Here is a 24,340-nt window from a genome sequence, read left to right on the forward strand (position 1 = left end):
ACTGGTTTATCAATTCTACAAATCAGTACAGTTAACAACATGAATAAATATTAGTATTGCCCATAATGAAAGTGACCTGTCTTTGAATATGTGTATTGGTTCAAAACAATAGACAATGGTAAAATAAAAAACGGCAATGAAAATTCGAAATGTTTGTTGAAATGCCAAAATACACATAAACCCAAAAAACTCAAATGAAAATTGAAAATAAAAAAAATACTGCAAATTCAAAATATTAATAGAAACTATAGCTGTACTGTATATAAATACCAAAATAACACTTCCAAATAGCAGCTAAAGTGTCACCTGGACAATACACTGGTTTATCAATTCTACAAATCAGTACAGTTAACAACATGAATAAATATTAGTATTGCCCATAATGAAAGTGACCTGTCTTTGAATATGTGTATTGGTTCAAAACAATAGACAATGGTTACCTATGAGGTAACTCACAAATCTAACAGACATCTAAACTATACTGTGTATTAGTCATGCGACATGAATGATTTTAAACTCGTATGACACTGGAGGATGTCCTAAGATGGTATGAGAGCAGTAGAGGATTAGTACGTTTTAGAAAAATCAAGCAAATGCTTTAAGAGGGATTGTAACTTGCATCCCAAATTGCCCTCTCAAAACAATGAAAGTCAAAGCTGCTTGAGATTGCGGTATCCTGAGGTGACCATTGATAGCTTATCGGCTAAAGTACTGTCCCAGAGGAATTGCTATGATCTGGTGTATATATGAAAAATGGAGCCAAATGGCATGCTCTAGATCTGCGGACACTGGATATTTTCTTGGTTAAAAGCCCCTGACTGATGGATCTGTAATATCCAAGCTTAGGATTATTTTCATCCATACTGACAACGATACAACAGAATTGGCAGAGATGAGGCTTTGTGGAGGAAAACGCAAAGACAATAAAAAAATTTAAAAAAGAGAAAGCTGCAGAAGCTTGGAAACATAAAACTGCACAGAAAGGTAAAACAACCTCAGACAAAGCCTATGCATGATAGAAGTGGCTTGACTGGCGCTGACATTTCGCCGTACTCCCACATGGCAGCACTGAGGGAGTTGAGTGGTGTCGTATTAGAGCAGCTGGCTAATTGAACATCTAAATGGCTTTGTCAGAGCTGTTTCTCAGTGGAAGTGTAGACTCGTGAGATGCTGCCTTCTGAAAGAACAAGACAGAACACAGCCTAAAGGTATCCCCGAAAGACCCATTCTGGACGAAGCGCTCAAAACACGTCAAGCATCTCAAAATCAGTTACTTCCCGGACAGAGCGCTCACTGAAGGGCCTGATGTGAGAACAGAGACATACTCAGTCTCTCCAGACAGTTAAAGACGTCTACACATGCATCGAAAATCCATCTGAAATGTGTCTGAAAACTTCACAGTACCGAGACGAGATGAGAAGTTCTACTGCCAGTTCTACTTTGAGCAGATGCTCTTCTCATTCAATAAAGAAAGACCGCTGGCCTGTGGACAGTGTGAGAGCGCTAGAACTTTTTGCCTTTCAAGACTTCACATTTTTAAATCTGTAATAAAATGATCTAGCTGTCTGGCACAGATTCAGTTTTGATTGCAAGAACTACTTGTGATAGTCTTCTTGGTAATATCAAAAATAACTGGTTGAAATTTACAATCCAATTAGTATAATGTTTTGCCACATATTCCATTATTTTCCATTTTTAATTTTCCATTATTGCAAAATTAGTCTGTAAATAAAATATAATATTTCTTGAAACGTATGCATATGTATACAGTTACAGGGAAAAACACTGTAGGCATTTTATATTTTTTCATTTTTCCCCTCCCATTAAAATTGAAACTTCAAAACAAATACTATAACCAAAATAAAAATGATGATGCAAAAGCAAAACATATTAAAAAATATTTATATAAACAAATCCTAAAAACAGTTGACAATATTTTAGGAAATATTATTTTTTAGATTTAATATTTGGTAGTCTAGCTTGGTAAAATATTGTATAAATACCTGTAACTATAATTCATATAGCCACGATGATATTCCTATCTCTATATTAATATATTTCCTAAAAACATGTATGTGTGAGAAAAATATACAAATTACACATTTACAAAAATAAAACTTAAACTACACATTTACTAACTACACTAAAATCAATTCATTAAAAAAAATATATAAAATGAATATGGAAGAGGCATTAAGTTCTGCTCATCTTACTTTCGTGTTAACTTTGGTCATCATTTTCTGTTTCAAATGAAAATGGTTTTATCAAGCCAAAGCCTTGTAATGACAATGAATAATAATAGCAATTGGAATGAGTGCATTGATTCAATATAGTGACAAACAATATCACAATACTTCAATTTTTCCAGTAAGCTTTGTTTCAAAAACGAGTGGTCTTTGTAGTCGTGATTTTCTCCTTCACACTCACACACACTCTCTCATCCTTTGAAAACTCCTTGTACCTATTGTCTTGCATGAATGGCATTAGTGTGGCTTTGGAGGCTATCTAATTTAAAAGTGGAAATATCAGTGTGGCCGTAATTACAGCTGTTAAATTAGCTGTGTGGATTGAACACAATAACAGCAGTCCCACCTCGATGATTTTGCGTGCCTCCTTGTAGCGGCCCGTTTGCAGGAACGCAAAGTAAAGGTCGTAGAGCATCATCATCTCGCCTCGCTCCTGACTCAAAAACTCCACGACTGTTAAATGAAACAGAGATAAGAGAGTGAAGAAACAGTCACATTCGCGTACTCTGTGTACATGGTCTCTTTCTTAAAAGCTATTCTATAAATCTCATGCAGAGTAAATGTCATCAAAAATGTGGTCAATGGGTTTTCCGTGGCACATGCAGCATGTCTCTCAGAGTGCCGGGTCATCGGGGCCGTAAAGTGGCCCTCCACCATAGAGGTCTCACTGCCTTGACACTTCAAATCCACTCACCCCCAACACACAGCACACTTAACCCCTTCACTAACCCTGACAAAGACAGAGACTATTGAAACCACCATCATCTAGGTTGTCCAACCTGCCCTTTAGTGGGTGGCACTCTTGAAAACACAGAACACACACATTCTACATACAGTGGGGGGCCCCACTGTATGACCATCTCAACAGACAGCAGATCAGAACATGCAGACAAACTACTTGTGACTTGTAACAAGTGACACACAGAAATGTAATTAATGTGCTGTACGTGTGTGTGTGTGTGTGTGGGCGTTACACACCTTTCTGTAATAGCTCAGCATCTCCTTTTTCCACCAGGCCGCAGATGAGGTCGTGGATTTTGGGCATCTGGTTGTATTGTTTATGGACCTCCACAGTGGCATCGAATGCACCTGCATAGTTCCCACTGCAGAAAAACATGACATATTACACCAAACCAGCACTACACATGTGCCAGTATATTCATGTTGTGATTATTGCTGAAGCTTTTATAGCGGTATTATCATGGTTCAGTGTTTCATTACAAAACAGGCTGAAAGTTTGAAACTTTGTTGTTGATCTTAACAAGTTATATTACTTTTTAAAATACTATTTAAACTACCCTTTACAATTAAAATATCAAAAAGAAAGTAACCATGTTGAAAAGAACCATGCATATTTTAAAAGAAACTAAATGGACATTTAAACGCACAAAAAAAATGAATTAAATATTTAAAAAAATGCATATAAAGTGAAATGGTCACATTGTCTTAAGCACAAACATTTAAAAGAAACGGCACTTGTCACAAACTACTTTATTGTTCTTAATGGAAAATTTTAGTTTCTTTATTTAACACCAAATTGCCCTTTCAAATTACATTTTCATAGTAAATTTGAAAAAAAAAATTTAATAAAAAAAATATATATACAGTGGGTACGGAAAGTATTCAGACCCCCTTAAATTTTTCACTCTTGTACAATTTTGTACACTAAACATTGAAAAAAAGAAAGTTAAATGGTCACTGTCTTAAGCACAATAATTTAAGCACTGGTCACAAACTACTTTGTAGTTCTTAAATGTCAAGTTGTAAGTAGTTTTTTAAAACAATAAAATTACTTTTTAAAATAAAAGATCACAAATAATTTTTAAAACAACCATGCATAATTAAGAAACTAAAAGAACATTTAAATAAATATACAAAATAAAAAATGCATTAAATAAAATATATATATATATACACATTTCTAAATAAACACTTCATGGCCATGTGCAACAAAGGTCTTTAGCTTCTTGCAACTTCCTGTGGCTCCCGCCTTCCTCTAAAGCATCCAGTGCCCTCACCCCCAACCGGGCCGCTTGGCAGAATATGGCAACAAAATTAGATCTGCTCTCACCCCTCTCTCGCATCATCTTCCCTCTCTTTACCCCTTTCTAACAAAGAGCTGACAGAGGCCTGACAGAGGAATAAAGCAAAGGAATAGACGAGAAAAACACCACTCCAATCACTCTATTGTGACTGCAGTGGCAGCCATCGAGTGATTGGGTAATTACCACGTCAATCACACAGAGGTCAAAGCAGATAGGGCACCGGCAGGAGGGGCGGGTGTGGAGGGAAAGTGAACCGGTGGGGTTTTAACAGGTGTAATCTCAGCAGTGTTTTCAACCTCAGAGATCATACAGTCAGAGAAGGTATATGTGCTGACCTTGGAAGGTGGGTTGAATGGGAGGTAGGCGTGGGGGAGATGGACAAAAAACAGGGCAGTGATTGAGCCGGAACATGACGCCAGCTCTTAGGCAATCGCACTTAATTGAAATGAAGAGCGACAATATTATTCATCAAGCGGGAGTCAAGAGCCAATTCAACCACACGACCCCCCCCCAAAAAAATTAACCATGTTGAAGGATTCATAATTTCCCCGGATACAATTTAGCTGTCAGTGGCGCTCAGGCTTACTGCAACATGTTCCTCTTAATGTCACTAACTTTGCATGTCAAGCACTTTCCAGCCAATTAAGTTGAAGGAGAATAAAAAAGCGAATGTGAGTGCTTTGCGCGAGGAACCTGAAGGATTAGACAAGAAAGCTAATTTCATCCACCCCTCTTCTGAACCTCCTCTTCTTGTGACACTCTCCCTACATCCCTGACTCCCATCTCTTTTGTTACCGAGATTGGCACCCATGTTATCACCCTTTCCACTTTTAAAAGAGAATGACTGCTTTTTTTATTTCTTTTCCCCTTTACTTTGAAGTGTGTGTGTGTGTGTGTGTTGGTAGTTAGGCAGGGTTAATGCTCAATGGTTTGACTTGGAATCGAACACATCTATCAAACACAAAACTACAAATGTGGCAATGATTTTTAAATGTAAATGGTCCCGATTTAAACTTTCCAGAAACCGTCCTTCCTCACTATATATGCAAGTGATGCAGATTAAAACAAACATCTGACAGCCTGCGACATCCCCTCCCTCTTTTCAGAGCTCCTGTCCCTCAAAAAATCCCTTCCACAAAAAAGTTCTGGCAATTCCCTTTGTTAGGCTCATTAGAGCCTAAGGATACGTATCGGGAGCGGCGGCTGCTGTTGTCGTGGAGACAGGCTGACGGCTGTCAGAGTTAATCCCATAGAGAAGTGTTCATTAAGTCATTACAGTTGACATGCTGACGAGACACACACCGCTTTGTCCTCTTTAGCGCAGCCCAGACCAAAGAGGAGACAGAGACGAGTGCAGAGAGATGGATGGAGAAGATAAAGAGTCGTCCACAGCAGGGGTGCCAAACTCATTTAAGGTAGAAGGCCGCATTGGACAAATCATCACCATATGTGGGTTGATTTTATGGTGTATCGATGGTGTGTGTACGCATAACAAATGTGCATCACAACTCCTGTTTCAACTTTTTGCTGCTTTGGGTAAAACCAACGAAGTTTAATAGTAATATCCCTTACGAATATCTCATGACTACATCCAAGTACAAAATTACTGACAATAATACTAAACAAAAACAAAAAAAAACCTTTAACTGCGAACTAACTTTAATACGTAGTCTTAAACAACAAACAACAACAGAGTTTATATTACAACACAGAGAATATAAAAACTAATTAATAACAAAAAATAAATCACTTTAAAGTTTTGCTTCCAAGTCAAACTCCAAAAGTGCTAAATTAGTATTAATGTATATCTAATGTTTATCTGCCAAGAGTTATTCAAAATATAATGAATACAGTCTAGTAATGTTACTGTTAAAAGTAAACGAAAAGTTCACACTAAAACAATTTTTTTTTGGTAATGACAATAAAATAAAATTACAAAATACAAAGATCAGAAAACAACTTTAATAGATAACATTAGAAATGTTGAAATAATGTATTAACCTCAATAGAAATATTTTAAAATAAATAAAAAATAACTAACAAAAGCACAAAAGTACTTAAACTAAAAGGAAAACTGACAATAATAACAAAATTACATTAAATTGGTCAAATTAAAAAAGAATTAATAATAAATAAACTGCATGTTAACTGTATATGAGCTAATTTCACTTTCACTAAACTTCGCTTTCAGCTACCAATGGACACAGAGTAACATTTCACCATGTTTACATCCATTCTGTAGAATTCAACCACTTTCCACTTCACAAGCATGAAAAATATGGAATTTTTTCCCTTAAAAGTCACAGAAAAAAAAAGTATCCAAGCAGGGCTGGCTGCTGTGAGCTTTGAGGCTCTCCTCCACTGGAATGTGTGGCTGCCAGTCACAGTGCGCGTGTGTGTGTATGTGGTGTGATGTAAACGTTCACGGTTTATCAGTCTCTCTGCTGAGAGTCGCTCTGATCTCTCCGTATCTGCTCCTTAATGAACCTGAGCTAAATTGGAAACCTTATCGCACACAAGGCAGCAATTAAGGCTTGCACGTGCCAGTGTGGTTGTGGCACTCGAGTGACAGAAAAACAAACAGTCTCGGAGGGGCACCCAGGAAGCCCGTATGTGTATGTGTGTGTTGACACTAGCGCTATCAGTGAAGGTGTAGTGCCAAACTCAATATCCCACAGCGGGGAGGGGGAAAGGCACTTACGCAGTGCACCGCATGGCCCAGGCAAATCCAGTAATTAGCACAGGGTGCATAATTAACATGCAAATTAGTTGATCTGCTTAAAAGCCGCTCTTACAAATAGACCTGAACGGATGGGGGGGCGGGAAAGAGGGGCCGAACTTGTGGAAGTTAATTCCTTTTCCCACCATGCTGCATTTTGCTATAAGGTAATGACAGATTATATGAAATGAACAGTGAGACAACAAGCTTAGGGAAGAGTGGAACTCTGCCCTTTACAATCTGCTTTACAATCTGACATTGTTATTAATGTTTGTTTTCAGATTATATTCATGTTGTTTCCAAACTCACTACTTGATGGGGTCACCCCATAATTTTTTTTTTGGCTGAAGTCCTCTTATAATGCTAGTTAAGGTTTCTTGCACCAAAACAGTCGTAATTAAGTTATACTGTACACAATCACTTTCCACCCTCTGTCTGGCACTTTTTCATTATGGCTTCTGTGTAAATTAACTCTTTGCATGTGAAATGAATTACAGCACATATTTACAGGTTAAAAATAATAGTGTAGCGCCAACGGCAAAACTGTTAAAAATAAATGTCAGGCATTCTTCTCTAAAGCTGGGATCCTTCAGAAGGGTGTGCAGAGTAGTAGGTGCTACACACAGAGAGGAACAGCGAAAAGTTGAGCAACTTTCCAAAGTTTTACCAACTCACCTCTCCAGATAGCAAGTGATGAGGGGTGAGCAGAGGTTACTGGATGGTTTGGCCAGGCCCAAAGTGAAGATCGTCTCCTGGAGGCGTCGAATACTGTTGGCATCTCCTTTCATCGCAGCGGTATTCATCGTGAGGGTGAGCAAACTGATTGTGCTGTCCCTTAACTGCACATCCTTCTCCTTCATCTCTTTCAGCATATCGATCGCCTCTGCATGACATCAGAATGAGAGAAAGAGAAATATAGATGAGCCAAAATATCAATAATGGCCTAGAGGTGGTAAGACATTTTGACTAGTTATCCAACAACCTACTGTTGGATAACAGTCAACTCAATTATGTAGATTCAACAACTTTTTGGAGTGGGTTGACAATCCTAATCGATTTTAAAAGAATAACATTTTACAATTTAATGCTTGAACCCTCTACATGCAACTAGTTACATGGTATGCAACAAATGTATGGTTACTTGGTACCCAGGGCGCAGTTTCATAAATCGCAAGTGCATACAAAGGTTTAACCGACTCGTTGACTGATCCACAGACTTGAGATTATTTGTATATCTGTACGCTTAGCTGTTCCCCGATGGGTCGGCGCCAGATGAGAGAATGCGAGAGAAAGAGCGAGAGAGGGGAAGAGGTGATTAAAAACCCCCTTAGATAATTTCATGTGGGGAAAACAAACCGCTATTAAAACAACATTTTACACCCAGCGGGGATGCAAATGCTGCCGTATAATGCCAATTCGCCGCTAATTACTACTTGCATTTCTAAACGAGACTACAATTACGGAGGCCCCCACAATAGTGGGGCTTTTTTTTTTTTTTTCACGGTTCCCTGCGAAAGCATGCCAGGAAATTATAGGTGTGCGGCGAGTGCCCGTCGTGAACTCGGCGGGCTCTGGTCGTGGATATGGCGCCGCTTTGCTACCGTAATGGAGGCTTTTTACTGGGCGATGCTCCCATCTGGCAGAGGGGAGAGGGTCCACCTCCACAGCTGCTCTGTCACCAAGCCAGATAATTAAGATGTGTTTACGTGCTGTTTAGAGGCTAGCTAATGGGCTGATACCGATAGGGCCTGTTTGCACTGGCGATACTAATCATCTAGAACCGAGAGAGAGCGACACAGAGAGAGAGAATGAGGATGCCATCATCACAGCTGTGTGCATGTGGGAGTCAGCGCTGGCCACAGGCAGTCAGGCAAACTCCCAAATTCCCATGACTCACAGCAGTACTGCTGTTCATCTCCATTTCTTCATAGCGCTTAGGTAAAGTAGATAAAGTGCTAGTTTTCGTGCCATTAGCAAATTGCAAAAATTACCATTTCTTGAACACTTATTGTCTTCCATTGGTTGATAAACAGTCCCACCCAAAACTTTATTGCTTGAGTAATTATTGCTGTTTCAGGATACTTAAAAAGCAATGTTTTGATAACACAAAAGTATTTACACTTTCCCTGGAAAGTATGAATTATATCATAGTTTAATTTGAACATTTATTTTTTGTTTCTATAAACTGTCAAGGTTGTTTAGAACTTTCACAATTATGCAAGAACATATGGGTACACAAATGTCACTATAATATCACTGAAGGGAAAAAAATAAGTCAATTTATAAAATAAATATTAATAAAATAAATATGCAGAATATTTTTTTTATTTTGAATATTTTTAAAATTTAATACGCAGAACATATTTTAAATTAAAAATAATGATTAAAAACAAACAAATCCCTTTTGAGGGTGAAATGTGTAATTTCTATAGCATCACCAAACAGAATTGCAATTATATTTACTAATTCATACAAATGTTTTAAGCACTGCCCATTTGCAAGATGTTTTTTAAATAAATTTATACTTTTATTAAGCAAGGATGCATTAAATTGATCAAAAGTGACAGTAAAGACATTAATAATATTACAAAAGATTTCTATTTCAAATAAATGCTGTTTTCTCCTAGTTCTATTAATCAAGACTTCCTATTAATCATTACACAACATTAAACAGCACAACTGTTTTCAACAATGATAATAATAAGAAATGTTTCTTAAGCAACAAATCAGCATATTAGAATGATTTCTGAAAGATCATGTGACACTGAAGACTGAAGTAATGATGCTGAATCTTCAGCTTTGCATCACCGAAATAACATTTATTTTAAATTGTAATATTTGACAATGTTATTGTATTTTTGTATAAATCAACCTACAAATACCCACTTATAGTTGCATATTAAACTGTCAATTTCAGTAGGAAAAAAATCCCTCACCTTTACCCAACAAGTATCCCTACAGTGTTTGACGATAACAAGGACCTCAAGTATGGAGAGTAACAGTATGCGTTTGGAAATATACAATGTAGGCCGACCTACAGCAACACAGTTCACTTCAGTCTCCACACACACGCACATACACTCAAACAGAGACAGCCAGCTTGTTTTAGCCCACAAATTCCAATCTGTCACTTCATCACCCTGCAATTTTTGTCCTGTTGTTATGCAAATCCAGCGCAGCGCTCCGTACTGTCAGGAAAAGTGATGAGCCAAAAGGAACAGTGAAGCAGGGAACAGGAGGTTCAGCAGGGTCATGCTGAGTTTTTAAGAGGCTGCTTTTGTATGATAAAGCCCTGTTCACTTATCTACTCAGTCATGCTGTTATTTGGGCACAGATCTCATCCTTTACTGCTTTTTTAATTTTTGTGGATTGTTTTATCAAGATCCCAGCAGTCAGCCCATTTAAATAGAGGCTTGTCATTTAAGAAGAGCTCTTGTCTAAAAAGTGCCACATGTTATGTGTTAACAGCTGGATATGAATTGAAGCAATGGAGGTTAAGTGGATCGCCGGAGGGCGCCGTGACAGCGATACCCACGAGGGGATTAGAACTAACAACCTCTTCATTCTTAGGCTGTTGCTTTAGGCACTCAACCATGTACTTTTCTTATGGCCCAGGGCTTTACAAGCATTGTTGTACAGAGCACATTGATGTAGTACAACACTTCAGCAATATAAAAGGAGGTTATGTGCTAAAGCTGGATGAAATTCATGCAGAAAGGGCCGCATTTGCTTTAATGTACCTAAGTGCAAGCACTTGCCAAAAAAAAAACCACATGCTTGGATCTCCTATTGACTTTCTCTGTAGAGAAATCAACTCTTACATTAACTCTGCGTCACTTACGCCATTTTAGAAGTCATAAAGATGTGTAGGGTTTAGAATACACCCTAAGAAATAGTATAAAAATTATGAGCAAAATAGGTCGGAAATGTCACAGCTCAATGGTGTCAGCGCACATGCACTAGGCCATGACTCTGAGGTGTGTCAACTTTTGCACAATACTAGAACTTCCTGATGAGCGTGTCCTCAGGTTACGGATGAAAGAGCAAGACAGACTTCAGAGTCCCAAATGAAGCCCCTCAGACCACTCACTGGTCATACGGAGCACGGTTCACACATCGCTGGACCACAAACAGCAACCAAGCTGAACTTCAGCCATATGAGAAAGCTCTGTGACGGCAGACAGCTCAAATTCTTCCCTTCTGACAGAACCACTAATCACACCCAATCAGCTGCTGGTAGTAAATGGGCCTGAATGGACGGCTAGCGGTGAAGCATCCCGGCCCACTGTCTGATACCACACACACTGAGGTAAACAAATATCACACAGCCCATTAATCCTCCAGCTCATTCCACGGCCTTCTGCCAGCCTGTGAATCGGCAATGGCATTTTACGAACTCCGTATCAAATGTAAGGACACAAGGGGAAAAAATAACAGACGGAGGAAGGAACAAGAGGCGAGGAAAGGGTTTCAAACAAAAACAAGGCCATTAAAAGCCAGGCCATCTGGTGCGCTAAGGTGCCACGAGTCATGATCTTCGAGCGGATCGGGTTGCGGCGGTGATGCGGGCAGGCTGGGGCGCTGAGGTGTGTTATTGTGAATGACAAGCTCCAAGCGCACACCCGCGGGATAATGGCCACCAACTCGCTCTGATGGACACACATATACATACACACACACTTCCCTCATCACACACTTTCGCCTGAATTCACATGCAAATGTGCGTGTGAAATACTCAAGCACTTTCCCCACCATGATATGCCATTAGTATCAGGACGGATTTCAGTAATTCTGCTAAATTGCAGCCGGTCCTGTAATTTTCCCTCGCTCGGTGACAGGATGAGTCCGAGCGAGAGGGAGGGGGCAGCCAAAGAGTGACACGCATCGTGAAAAGAGAGACGGAGCGTGTATTTTCACCATCACTGTGTGCACAATGCAAAGAGGAAACACTTTTATTGTAATTGCGTCTTACATGAGCATGGAGAAATCCACCGTGGAATTCAGATAATGGCTGATTAATGTCCCATTGCACATAGACAGGTGTCTCGGACCTCACTCTCACACGTAGACATGCTCGCATGGCCGCACACGCTGAACCGACTTTAAGAAACTAATTAAGCATGTGGCCACCTTTTGATAGTGCCGTGATAAGTAATACAAAATGCTCATTGACGTCCCAAGTGGTTTAAAAAGTAAGGCAAGGCACACCTAATGTGATGGCCCACATTATTTGTGACAAACTAAACTAAATTATTTCATTAATCTGGGATGGTGAAAATAAGAGGGCATCTGTAATTATTTCAGCAGGGCCTGAAGCTTTCACATGTGCACAGATACGGCCACTAACCTTCCAGCTTGCCATGTTTGGATAGCACTCGGACCAAGGCCACATACTTCTGAGCATCCAGCGCTACTTCAGAGTCCTTGCGAGCCCTGACACGCCAAAGAAGAAAGAGTAAACACAGGCTGACAAATTAATTTTTAAATCACATTCTTTGTGCTGTGAATGTTTCAGATTTAAAGGGATAGTTCACTTGAAAATTAAACTGTCATTATCTGCTTACCCCCTAATGTTGTTACAAATCCTTCTGAATTCATTTCATTTGTGAAAATGTGATATATATATATTTTTTTTTTTACAAATATCCTAGCCACTTTAAATACTAAGACTGTCTAGCTCCAAAATGACCAAAGCGCACCACAAATGTGGTTCATATGACTCGCATAGGATAGTGATTGTCTGACCAAAAAACAAACAAAATTAGTCATTATTCACTGATCATTTTGACATTTACTCTACTTCACTCTCGCATGTTAATGAGCACTCGTAAGAGAAGTATAGATGTGAACTAGGGCTGTCAAATCGATTAATCGCATCCAAAATAAAAGTATGTGTTTACATAATATATTGTGTATATGTATATAAAAACACACGCACATACATGTATATATTTAAGAATTACATATAATATATATTTTTATACAACAGTTCTCATGTTGTTACAAATCCTTCTGAATTCATTTCATTTGTGAAAATGTGATATATATATATTTTTTTTTACAAATATCCTAGCCACTTTAAATACTAAGACTGTCTAGCTCCAAAATGACCAAAGCGCACCACAAATGTGGTTCATATGACTCGCATAGGATAGTGATTGTCTGACCAAAAAACAAACAAAATTAGTCATTATTCACTGATCATTTTGACATTTACTCTACTTCACTCTCGCATGTTAATGAGCACTCGTAAGAGAAGTATAGATGTGAACTAGGGCTGTCAAATCGATTAATCGCATCCAAAATAAAAGTATGTGTTTACATAATATATTGTGTATATGTATATAAAAACACACGCACATACATGTATATATTTAAGAATTACATATAATATATATTTTTATACAACAGTTCTTCCTGGTTCTCGAATCTGATTGACTGAGAGGAGTGTGATATTCAAGTGATATCGGACCTTCAACCATTTCACAGCGAATGTCATGGTGGATGCCCAAATCCACTATAATTTAATATATAATACTGTTTTTGCATCATGGAATGTAGTTTTAAGAGGTTTTTTTAGGTGAGAATGTACTTGTTTAGACTTCATATATGTGGTTTGTTAATAAAGATACTTTGTACTTTTGACTGAATTGCCTAGCAACATTTATGATGGCTGTTGTTGTTGTTATTAAATATTATTATTCAACAAATAATATTTCATATAAATAATAGTAGTATTTAATATTGAGAAATGGTGTGTGTTCGTGATGGTGATTAGTTACATTATTCCACCATTAGATGTCGGCAAGAGACTGCAGTCAGCAGTAAGGCTGGGTAAAAAAAATATCGATATCTCGATATTAATCGATTCTCATTTTTACGGAACGATATCGATTCTTAAATGCCAAGAATCGATTAGTCTAGCCCAGGGGTGCCCAAACTCAGTCCTGGAGGGCCGGTGTCCTGCAGAGTTTAGCTCCAACTTGCCTAAACACACCTGCTGGTAAGTTTCTAGTATGCCTATAAGAGCTTGATTAGCTGGTTCAGGTGTGTTTAATTGGGGTTGGAGCTAAACTCTGCAGGACACTGGCCCTCCAGGACCGAGTTTGGGCACCCCTGGTCTAGCCTGTTTTCAGTTAAAGGCACAATATATAATTTTCGCCGCTAGATGGCGCATATTCAACATAAACAAAGAGACAAAAGCGTAGTTTGATGATGCCGTGACTGAGTGTGGAATCATGGGAGTTGTTGTCCCACAGCCGATGCAATCCGATGGGACTCGGGCAGAAATCATGTTCATGGATGAGCTAATGATTTCTTAATGTAGTAGAATGAAGCAGGGTGAGGCTGAAAGCCGTCGAAGCGAAACGAGGCCACTGAATGAACGTGACACATGGCTCGAAAGCAGCGGAGCTTTTATTATGCCACAGTCGACCGCTTCTGCTCCTTCCGGTCGTGCGTATGTGGGGGGGGGAAACAGCGCTGTTTTATCATACTAGATACATTTGAAAGTTCTGTCATCATGTTTTCTACAAAACAAACCGGAAATCGAGGGTGTATGACGTCATTGGCAGGCGACACAATGACACTATGGACACGCTCCGTGTCACTAGTTAAAATTGCTTATTTCTCTGGATTTAAACATACTTCGAAACATTTGGGATAATGTAAGTACACAAGACAGCAAAATATATAACACTGTTCTAGTGGTTTTTGGATAATATCCAAAAATATAATATAAAGAAAATTGTACATATTGTGCCTTTAATGGACGGAACATTGAAGGGCACTTCCCAACCAATATAATCGCAATAAGCATTGTGCTTTGATACTTTGGCGCTGTCATCTGAAATCACCCTTAAGAGACAAAAGGACAGTACAACAAAGACATGGCTTTCCTCAGCAGACATTCAAACTAATTTTTTATTGTGAATATGAGATAGAGCTGAAGAATGACTGCTGTATCAGATGCAGATAATCACATTCGCTCAGTCCATCTCTCTCTCATAATACTCGACTCCACATAATACAGTGAGCTTTTAAAACCGTAATACAATAAGTTTTCAATGAAGAAACGTTCCCTCGGCTGAATCATAGCCGTGCCGATATACAGCCATATCACACAGCTACACGCGTGATATTGCTCATATATATATATATATATACACATACAGTGAGGAAAAAAAGTATTTAGTCAGCCACCAATTGTGCAAGTTCTCCCACTTAAAAAGATGAGAGAGGCCTGTAATTTTCATCATAGATATACCTCAACTATGAGAGACAAAATGAGAAAAAAAAATCCAGAAAATCACATTGTAGGATTTTTAAAGAATTTATTTGCTATAAATGTAAGTGTGTATTTTTATATACATAAAAATATACACAGTACACAAGCATATAAACACAAACTTTTATTTTGGATGCGATTAATGACGATTAATCAATTTGACAGCCCTAATGTGAATAAATCGTTCTATGAAGCCAGATCTTGATGAATTGGTTGATTTGGTTCACAAAACTGGTCTGAATGATTTGTTTAGAACAGTACAAATTGACTGATTCGGTTCTCAAGTTCAACTAACTTCATCCAGTTGCAGTGGTTAAAGTCATTGTAAAACAAAATTACCATCATCTTTTTTGTAAATATTGCACACGTCATCAGAAGATGTGGAACATGTATGGACTACATTTATGTTGCTTTTGCTCGACAATCGAAACAAGGATGTTTGTATGACGGTGATGATGTGTACATCAAACTTACAATTCCATCTTTAGCTTGAGGGCTTCCTCAGCATTGTCATGCCGACAGCACAGGTTGATGAGCATGGCATATGCAGCAGGAGTCATATCCGCTTCATAAAGAATTTTAAGCTCCAGAGCTCGTTCTAGTTTCTGATGAGACAGACAAAGTTCAACTACACACATCGATACACAAATACTGACGACTGGTTTTGAATGGTGACTAGTGACAGACCAACATCCACCATATTTTACAACATGGAAGCAAGCTATTTCCTGCAAATGTGTGGGACTTGAAATTCATTTGCTACTACAGATAACAAACTAGAAGAATAAAGTGCAGTAAACTGTAAAACCATTTGCACTACAATTTACCAGTTTGCAACATCAACAGACTATTTTGAACAGCTAAAATAACTAGCAACGGCTGACACAGGAAGTCTTGCACATTCAAGTTAAAAATGGCCGAACCCACCCTTGGGTTTAAAATAAGATGCATAATAAAAACCATTAAGTCCAGAACACTAAATATACTCATGGGTATTTATGAGGATAATAGAACTCACCTCCTCAGCACACAGGACAGTGATTACTTTTTTGAGGGTGGAACTGGCTGTCTTGCCCTCAGCTTTCAGCTCTGCTAGGGTCTTCTCCAGAAATGAAAGTTTCCCCTCCAAACCCTGACAAAAACACGAGGCTATTTGACTCACACAGCTCAGCTCATGGATTGAACATATTTGGTAAAAAAAAAAGTGCTGTCAATCGATTAAAAAAAAAATTACAGAATTAAATCGCAATTTTTTTCTGAAATCAATCACGAGCCCACCTAACAAAGTTTTTAAATATACTTTTATATTGAAATAATTTCACATTCAATCTTCAAATTAGAAACAAAGACAGTATATTTTTAATGGCACCTTTTTTATGACTAAATACTACTGATGTCTCAGTGAAATAGTTTTTTCCCCCACTAATATTTAACGATTGACTAACGTAGCTATAATTGAGAGCTATCAACTTTAACATTTATTAGACTTTAAAAAAAAACTTCTAATTTAAGTGAACTTAAAACAATCTTCACATAAACCCATTATAATAAATGTCATATTTAGCTGTCTGTGCCCTTCGGCAAGTATGAAATATTCAGAAATTGAATAAAGAATAATTATCAAACACTAAATTCTAAACTAAATAGATGAATCCTTAAAGCTCTTTTTTCTTTTGTCCTTTGATTAACAGACTTCACAGCAGCTGGTTATTAGCTTATTTTGTCTGCTTTAAGAGCTGCCGCTGCTGAACATGACGCGAATCTGACAAGCATCATATTTTCTCACAACTCTTCACCTTTTCTGACCCACTTCAGGTCTTAAAGTCTCTATTAATGAGCTGATGAGTTGAATCAGGTGTGTTAGATCAGGGAGACAGTGCTGGGTGCTCCAGGATAGTTTGGAAAAGCACTGCATTTCAGAGACGTGTTCTTAAATGTGACTCATATATAACAAATACTTACATATATGCACAGTTTTAAGGCAGCTTTAAATCACCTTTTTGGTAACTTCATGATTGATGACATAACTATGACATTGCACGCTCGTAGTTTCTTTTGCGCTTTAATATGAAATGATACACAGCGCGTGCCGCCGCATTTGTGTACAATTGAAGAGCACGTGCTACGAGCACAGTATAACGGCTGACAGGACAGTAGAATTGGTTTTTACTGACATATGGCCTGACAACATCTCATCTGACCACAGTTCACTGTTGTTCTACTGAAGCTCCCTCGTCACCTGTACCTTTTCTGTGCTCGTTTGATTAGCACCTGGCGCTGAGGTGAAGTTGGACTGTTGGACTGCAGTGTCTCCTGTTTGATGTGGTCATATACCATAATCGCAGTTCGTCGTCAAGAAAAAAATAAACAGAAGCACAGAAGCAGAGTGGGGTGGCCAACCCTAGCTCCACCCCTGCGTTAATTGCGTTAAATATTTTTAATGCTGTTAAACTGAAAAAAACGAATGGCATGCCGCATGTGTTAACTGGTTAATTTTGACAGCACTAAAGCACACATACATATATATATATATATATACAGGGATTGAAATTAACTTTTTCACTCACCAGCCAATTTGGCTACTAAATTTAAGTTACCGGCCATTCATAAATTCTACTAGCCAAAAAAAATTATAATTTTGTCAGTACTAGGGGTGTGCGATATTGACAAAAAATAATATCTCAATATTTTCTGTGATTTTATCGATAAAGATAATTAGATGATATTTTGCTGAGTGTGTTATTGTCCTATTATCTTAAGGACTACCGTGGACAGCTGACTCCTAAAGTTTTTGATATTCTTCATATTCTGTGTGCGGGTCAGTTCACAGCAGTGATAGAAATTAATCTTTTCCAATATTTTTAAATAGATTTTTAACTTTTATGGGCATTCTTACCTTTATAAAGCCATTGTTTTCTAAAAGTGTACATCATCTTTCGAGTCAAATTCTTACATTTAATCAGTCAATTATAATAATAATAATACATTTAGGCCGTTACTAAACAAATTAAATCAGTATCAATAAAATGTATCTTTGCAGAAGTTGCATATGAAGTTTACACGTTAATGCAGTTTAGAGGGACATGGAATGCTTTAAACTGCAGTTACAAATGCATAAATAATGTTTTGATATTTAAAACGTGAAATTATTAAAAAAATTAAAAGATACATTAAATGTGAAATTAAAACCGCCAGTAGCTGGCAGCAAGTCACTGTTAAGTGAGTCATTGCGATTGAACCGAATTCATTTACACGGTTGATTCATTCAGAAACAAAACAACGTCATGTTGCTCAGAGAAGCAAAACAGTACTGTGGCTGTGTTTGGAATGTTTTTTGTTGGCGAAATAGCACAGAAATAGCGCAAAAACAGCCAATATGGTGTTTAAAATGTAAGTCTCTTGATATTAACTTATTGTTTATTGAACTGTTGTATAAAATAAATATCACATTTATAACCATGCTGATTTTTTCTCTTCGTGTGATATTGATTAACTATATGAATTGATATAAATATATACATTTTCTGCCTCCTTATCTTGAAGTATGTGATCATTGTTAATGCATATTAATAGACTGAATCATGCAGTGAAAGAGCACACTCTAAAAGCGCACGCACACTAAAGCCTGTGTTGGTCAATACTACTGATGTCTCAGTGAAATAGTTTTTTCCCCCACTAATATTTAACGATTGACTAACGTAGCTATAATTGAGAGCTATCAACTTTAACATTTATTAGACTTTAAAAAAAAACTTCTAATTTAAGTGAACTTAAAACAATCTTCACATAAACCCATTATAATAAATGTCATATTTAGCTGTCTGTGCCCTTCGGCAAGTATGAAATATTCAGAAATTGAATAAAGAATAATTATCAAACACTAAATTCTAAACTAAATAGATGAATCCTTAAAGCTCTTTTTTCTTTTGTCCTTTGATTAACAGACATCACAGCAGCTGGTTATTAGCTTATTTTGTCTGCTTTAAGAGCTGCCGCTGCTGAACATGACGCGAATCTGACAAGCATCATATTTTCTCACAACTCTTCACCTTTTCTGACCCACTTCAGGTCTTAAAGTCTCTATTAATGAGCTGATGAGTTGAATCAGGTGTGTTAGATCAGGGAGACAGTGCTGGGTGCTCCAGGATAGTTTGGAAAAGAACTGCATTTCAGAGACGTGTTCTTAAATGTGACTCATATATAACAAATACTTACATATATGCACAGTTTTAAGGCAGCTTTAAATCACCTTTTTGGTAACTTCATGATTGATGACATAACTATGACATTGCACGCTCGTAGTTTCTTTTGCGCTTTAATATGAAATGATACACAGCGCGTGCCGCCGCATTTGTGTACAATTGAAGAGCACGTGCTACGAGCACAGTATAACGGCTGACAGGACAGTAGAATTGGTTTTTACTGACATATGGCCTGACAACATCTCATCTGACCACAGTTCACTGTTGTTCTACTGAAGCTCCCTCGTCACCTGTACCTTTTCTGTGCTCGTTTGATTAGCACCTGGCGCTGAGGTGAAGTTGGACTGCGTGTCTAAAGTGTCTCCTGTTTGATGTGGTCATATACCATAATCGCAGTTCGTCGTCAAGAAAAAAATAAACAGAAGCAGCAGTTGTGAGTGGGGTGGCCAACCCTAGCTCCACCCCTGCGTTAATTGCGTTAAATATTTTTAATGCTGTTAAACTGAAAAAAACGAATGGCATGCCGCATGTGTTAACTGGTTAATTTTGACAGCACTAAAGCACACATACATATATATATATATATATACAGGGATTGAAATTAACTTTTTCACTCACCAGCCAATTTGGCTACTAAATTTAAGTTACCGGCCATTCATAAATTCTACTAGCCAAAAAAAATTATAATTTTGTCAGTACTAGGGGTGTGCGATATTGACAAAAAATAATATCTCAATATTTTCTGTGATTTTATCGATAAAGATAATTAGATGATATTTTGCTGAGTGTGTTATTGTCCTATTATCTTAAGGACTACCGTGGACAGCTGACTCCTAAAGTTTTTGATATTCTTCATATTCTGTGTGCGGGTCAGTTCACAGCAGTGATAGAAATTAATCTTTTCCAATATTTTTAAATAGATTTTTAACTTTTATGGGCATTCTTACCTTTATAAAGCCATTGTTTTCTAAAAGTGTACATCATCTTTCGAGTCAATTTATTAGACTTTAAAAAAAAACTTCTAATTTAAGTGAACTTAAAACAATCTTCACATAAACCCATTATAATAAATGTCATATTTAGCTGTCTGTGCCCTTCGGCAAGTATGAAATATTCAGAAATTGAATAAAGAATAATTATCAAACACTAAATTCTAAACTAAATAGATGAATCCTTAAAGCTCTTTTTTCTTTTGTCCTTTGATTAACAGACATCACAGCAGCTGGTTATTAGCTTATTTTGTCTGCTTTAAGAGCTGCCGCTGCTGAACATGACGCGAATCTGACAAGCATCATATTTTCTCACAACTCTTCACCTTTTCTGACCCACTTCAGGTCTTAAAGTCTCTATTAATGAGCTGATGAGTTGAATCAGGTGTGTTAGATCAGGGAGACAGTGCTGGGTGCTCCAGGATAGTTTGGAAAAGCACTGCATTTCAGAGACGTGTTCTTAAATGTGACTCATATATAACAAATACTTACATATATGCACAGTTTTAAGGCAGCTTTAAATCACCTTTTTGGTAACTTCATGATTGATGACATAACTATGACATTGCACGCTCGTAGTTTCTTTTGCGCTTTAATATGAAATGATACACAGCGCGTGCCGCCGCATTTGTGTACAATTGAAGAGCACGTGCTACGAGCACAGTATAACGGCTGACAGGACAGTAGAATTGGTTTTTACTGACATATGGCCTGACAACATCTCATCTGACCACAGTTCACTGTTGTTCTACTGAAGCTCCCTCGTCACCTGTACCTTTTCTGTGCTCGTTTGATTAGCACCTGGCGCTGAGGTGAAGTTGGACTGCGTGTCTAAAGTGTCTCCTGTTTGATGTGGTCATATACCATAATCGCAGTTCGTCGTCAAGAAAAAAATAAACAGAAGCAGCAGTTGTGAGTGGGGTGGCCAACCCTAGCTCCACCCCTGCGTTAATTGCGTTAAATATTTTTAATGCTGTTAAACTGAAAAAAACGAATGGCATGCCGCATGTGTTAACTGGTTAATTTTGACAGCACTAAAGCACACATACATATATATATATATATATACAGGGATTGAAATTAACTTTTTCACTCACCAGCCAATTTGGCTACTAAATTTAAGTTACCGGCCATTCATAAATTCTACTAGCCAAAAAAAATTATAATTTTGTCAGTACTAGGGGTGTGCGATATTGACAAAAAATAATATCTCAATATTTTCTGTGATTTTATCGATAAAGATAATTAGATGATATTTTGCTGAGTGTGTTATTGTCCTATTATCTTAAGGACTACCGTGGACAGCTGACTCCTAAAGTTTTTGATATTCTTCATATTCTGTGTGCGGGTCAGTTCACAGCAGTGATAGAAATTAATCTTTTCCAATATTTTTAAATAGATTTTTAACTTTTATGGGCATTCTTACCTTTATAAAGCCATTTTTTTCTAAAAGTGTAAAAGTGTACACGAGTCAAATTCTTACATTTAATCAGTCAATTATAATAATAATAATACATTTAGGCCGTTACTAAACAAATAAACAAATTATCAATAAAATGTATCTTTGCAGAAGTTGCATATGAAGTTTACACGTTAATGCAGTTTAGAGGGACATGGAATGCTTTAAACTGCAGTTACAAATGCATAAATAATGTTTTGATATTTAAAACGTGAAATTATTAAAAAAATTAAAAGATACATTAAATGTGAAATTAAAACCGCCAGTAGCTGGCAGCAAGTCACTGTTAAGTGAGTCATTGCGATTGAACCGAATTCATTTACACGGTTGATTCATTCAGAAACAAAACAACGTCATGTTGCTCAGAGAAGCAAAACAGTACTGTGGCTGTGTTTGGAATGTTTTTTGTTGGCGAAATAGCACAGAAATAGCGCAAAAACAGCCAATATGGTGTTTAAAATGTAAGTCTCTTGATATTAACTTATTGTTTATTGAACTGTTGTATAAAATAAATATCACATTTATAACCATGCTGATTTTTTCTCTTCGTGTGATATTGATTAACTATATGAATTGATATAAATATATACATTTTCTGCCTCCTTATCTTGAAGTATGTGATCATTGTTAATGCATATTAATAGACTGAATCATGCAGTGAAAGAGCACACTCTAAAAGCGCACGCACACTAAAGCCTGTGTTGGTCTAACCAGCCTTCATCTCATTGTGTATGTGTGCCTCTGTAGGTGTGTTTTGTTTAGCTTTTGCAATAGACTCGATAATGTCATGATGTCTCACGAGTTCAGTATTTGCGCTAAACCTGAGCAGATTTGGCCTGCATGAACTTCCCCAAGAAATTAATTAGTGAACATAATTTAGGAAAAGTAACCGGCCAAATTGGCTAGTGATTTGACAGCATTACCCGCCACAGCTGATTTTTACCCGCATTTGGCGGGTTGGTGGGTGTTAATAACAAACCCTGCGCGCATATATATATATATATATACACATATATACACACACACACACACACACACACACACACACACACACACACACACACACACACACACACACACACACACACTTACTCTAAGCAGTGTTGCTTCATTCTCCAACCCATTGTCCTTTTTATCCACAAGAGCAAGGACATCCTGAAAGATAAAATATGACCTGGTCTATTAACTGTACTATTACAGATCTGAATAAAACAATTATGCAAATATTAGTGGAGGTTTTGTTAATATTAGTGGGAAATCTCTATGATGTCAGGGTGTTGCTATGCATTTACTAGGGTGTGGTTGCTAGGAAGCTGCTAATTAATGCACAAGTACGCTCGTAGTTTCTTTTGCGCTTTAATATGAAATGATACACAGCGCGTGCCGCCGCATTTGTGTACAATTGAAGAGCACGTGCTACGAGCACAGTATAACGGCTGACAGGACAGTAGAATTGGTTTTTACTGACATATGGCCTGACAACATCTCATCTGACCACAGTTCACTGTTGTTCTACTGAAGCTCCCTCGTCACCTGTACCTTTTCTGTGCTCGTTTGATTAGCACCTGGCGCTGAGGTGAAGTTGGACTGCGTGTCTAAAGTGTCTCCTGTTTGATGTGGTCATATACCATAATCGCAGTTCGTCGTCAAGAAAAAAATAAACAGAAGCAGCAGTTGTGAGTGGGGTGGCCAACCCTAGCTCCACCCCTGCGTTAATTGCGTTAAATATTTTTAATGCTGTTAAACTGAAAAAAACGAATGGCATGCCGCATGTGTTAACTGGTTAATTTTGACAGCACTAAAGCACACATACATATATATATATATATATACAGGGATTGAAATTAACTTTTTCACTCACCAGCCAATTTGGCTACTAAATTTAAGTTACCGGCCATTCATAAATTCTACTAGCCAAAAAAAATTATAATTTTGTCAGTACTAGGGGTGTGCGATATTGACAAAAAATAATATCTCAATATTTTCTGTGATTTTATCGATAAAGATAATTAGATGATATTTTGCTGAGTGTGTTATTGTCCTATTATCTTAAGGACTACCGTGGACAGCTGACTCCTAAAGTTTTTGATATTCTTCATATTCTGTGTGCGGGTCAGTTCACAGCAGTGATAGAAATTAATCTTTTCCAATATTTTTAAATAGATTTTTAACTTTTATGGGCATTCTTACCTTTATAAAGCCATTGTTTTCTAAAAGTGTACATCATCTTTCGAGTCAAATTCTTACATTTAATCAGTCAATTATAATAATAATAATACATTTAGGCCGTTACTAAACAAATTAAATCAGTATCAATAAAATGTATCTTTGCAGAAGTTGCATATGAAGTGGCATTTAGATGTATTTACACATGTTAATGCAGCTTAGAGGGA

At 37.4% G+C, this 24,340-nt stretch overlaps 1 protein-coding gene across 1 annotated transcript; it reads right to left on the reverse strand.

Moving 5' to 3' along the window:
* Window positions 1–1,117: 1,117 nt before the first annotated feature.
* On the reverse strand, window positions 1,118–23,122 carry LOC107585276 (leucine-rich PPR motif-containing protein, mitochondrial-like). The gene is made up of 8 exons (XM_016272222.1): window positions 23,040–23,122; window positions 16,316–16,429; window positions 15,772–15,902; window positions 12,358–12,443; window positions 7,686–7,893; window positions 3,225–3,349; window positions 2,545–2,699; window positions 1,118–1,177 (listed from the first exon to the last, which is right to left on the reverse strand). Exons 3-8 carry the CDS (start codon window positions 15,855–15,857, stop codon window positions 1,118–1,120), a joined length of 720 nt encoding a protein of 239 aa, XP_016127708.1. The 5' UTR covers window positions 15,858–15,902; window positions 16,316–16,429; window positions 23,040–23,122.
* Window positions 23,123–24,340: the final 1,218 nt, after the last annotated feature.

This window comes from Sinocyclocheilus grahami, unplaced genomic scaffold (genome assembly GCF_001515645.1).
Source record: "Sinocyclocheilus grahami isolate Dianchi unplaced genomic scaffold, SAMN03320097.WGS_v1.1 scaffold68.1, whole genome shotgun sequence".
NCBI lineage: Eukaryota > Metazoa > Chordata > Actinopteri > Cypriniformes > Cyprinidae > Sinocyclocheilus > Sinocyclocheilus grahami.

Coding starts and splice junctions, on each gene's coding strand:
- LOC107585276 (XM_016272222.1), bottom strand. CDS start 15,857: ATGACTCCTGCTGCATATGCCATGCTCATCAACCTGTGCTGTCGGCAT. Junction 7,894..12,357: donor CAAACATGGCAAGCTGGAAG/GTTAGTGGCCGT, acceptor GATGTCATGCAG/AGGCGATCGATATGCTGAAA. Junction 1,178..2,544: donor ACACAGCTAATTTAACAGCT/GTAATTACGGCC, acceptor TTGTTCTTTCAG/AAGGCAGCATCTCACGAGTC.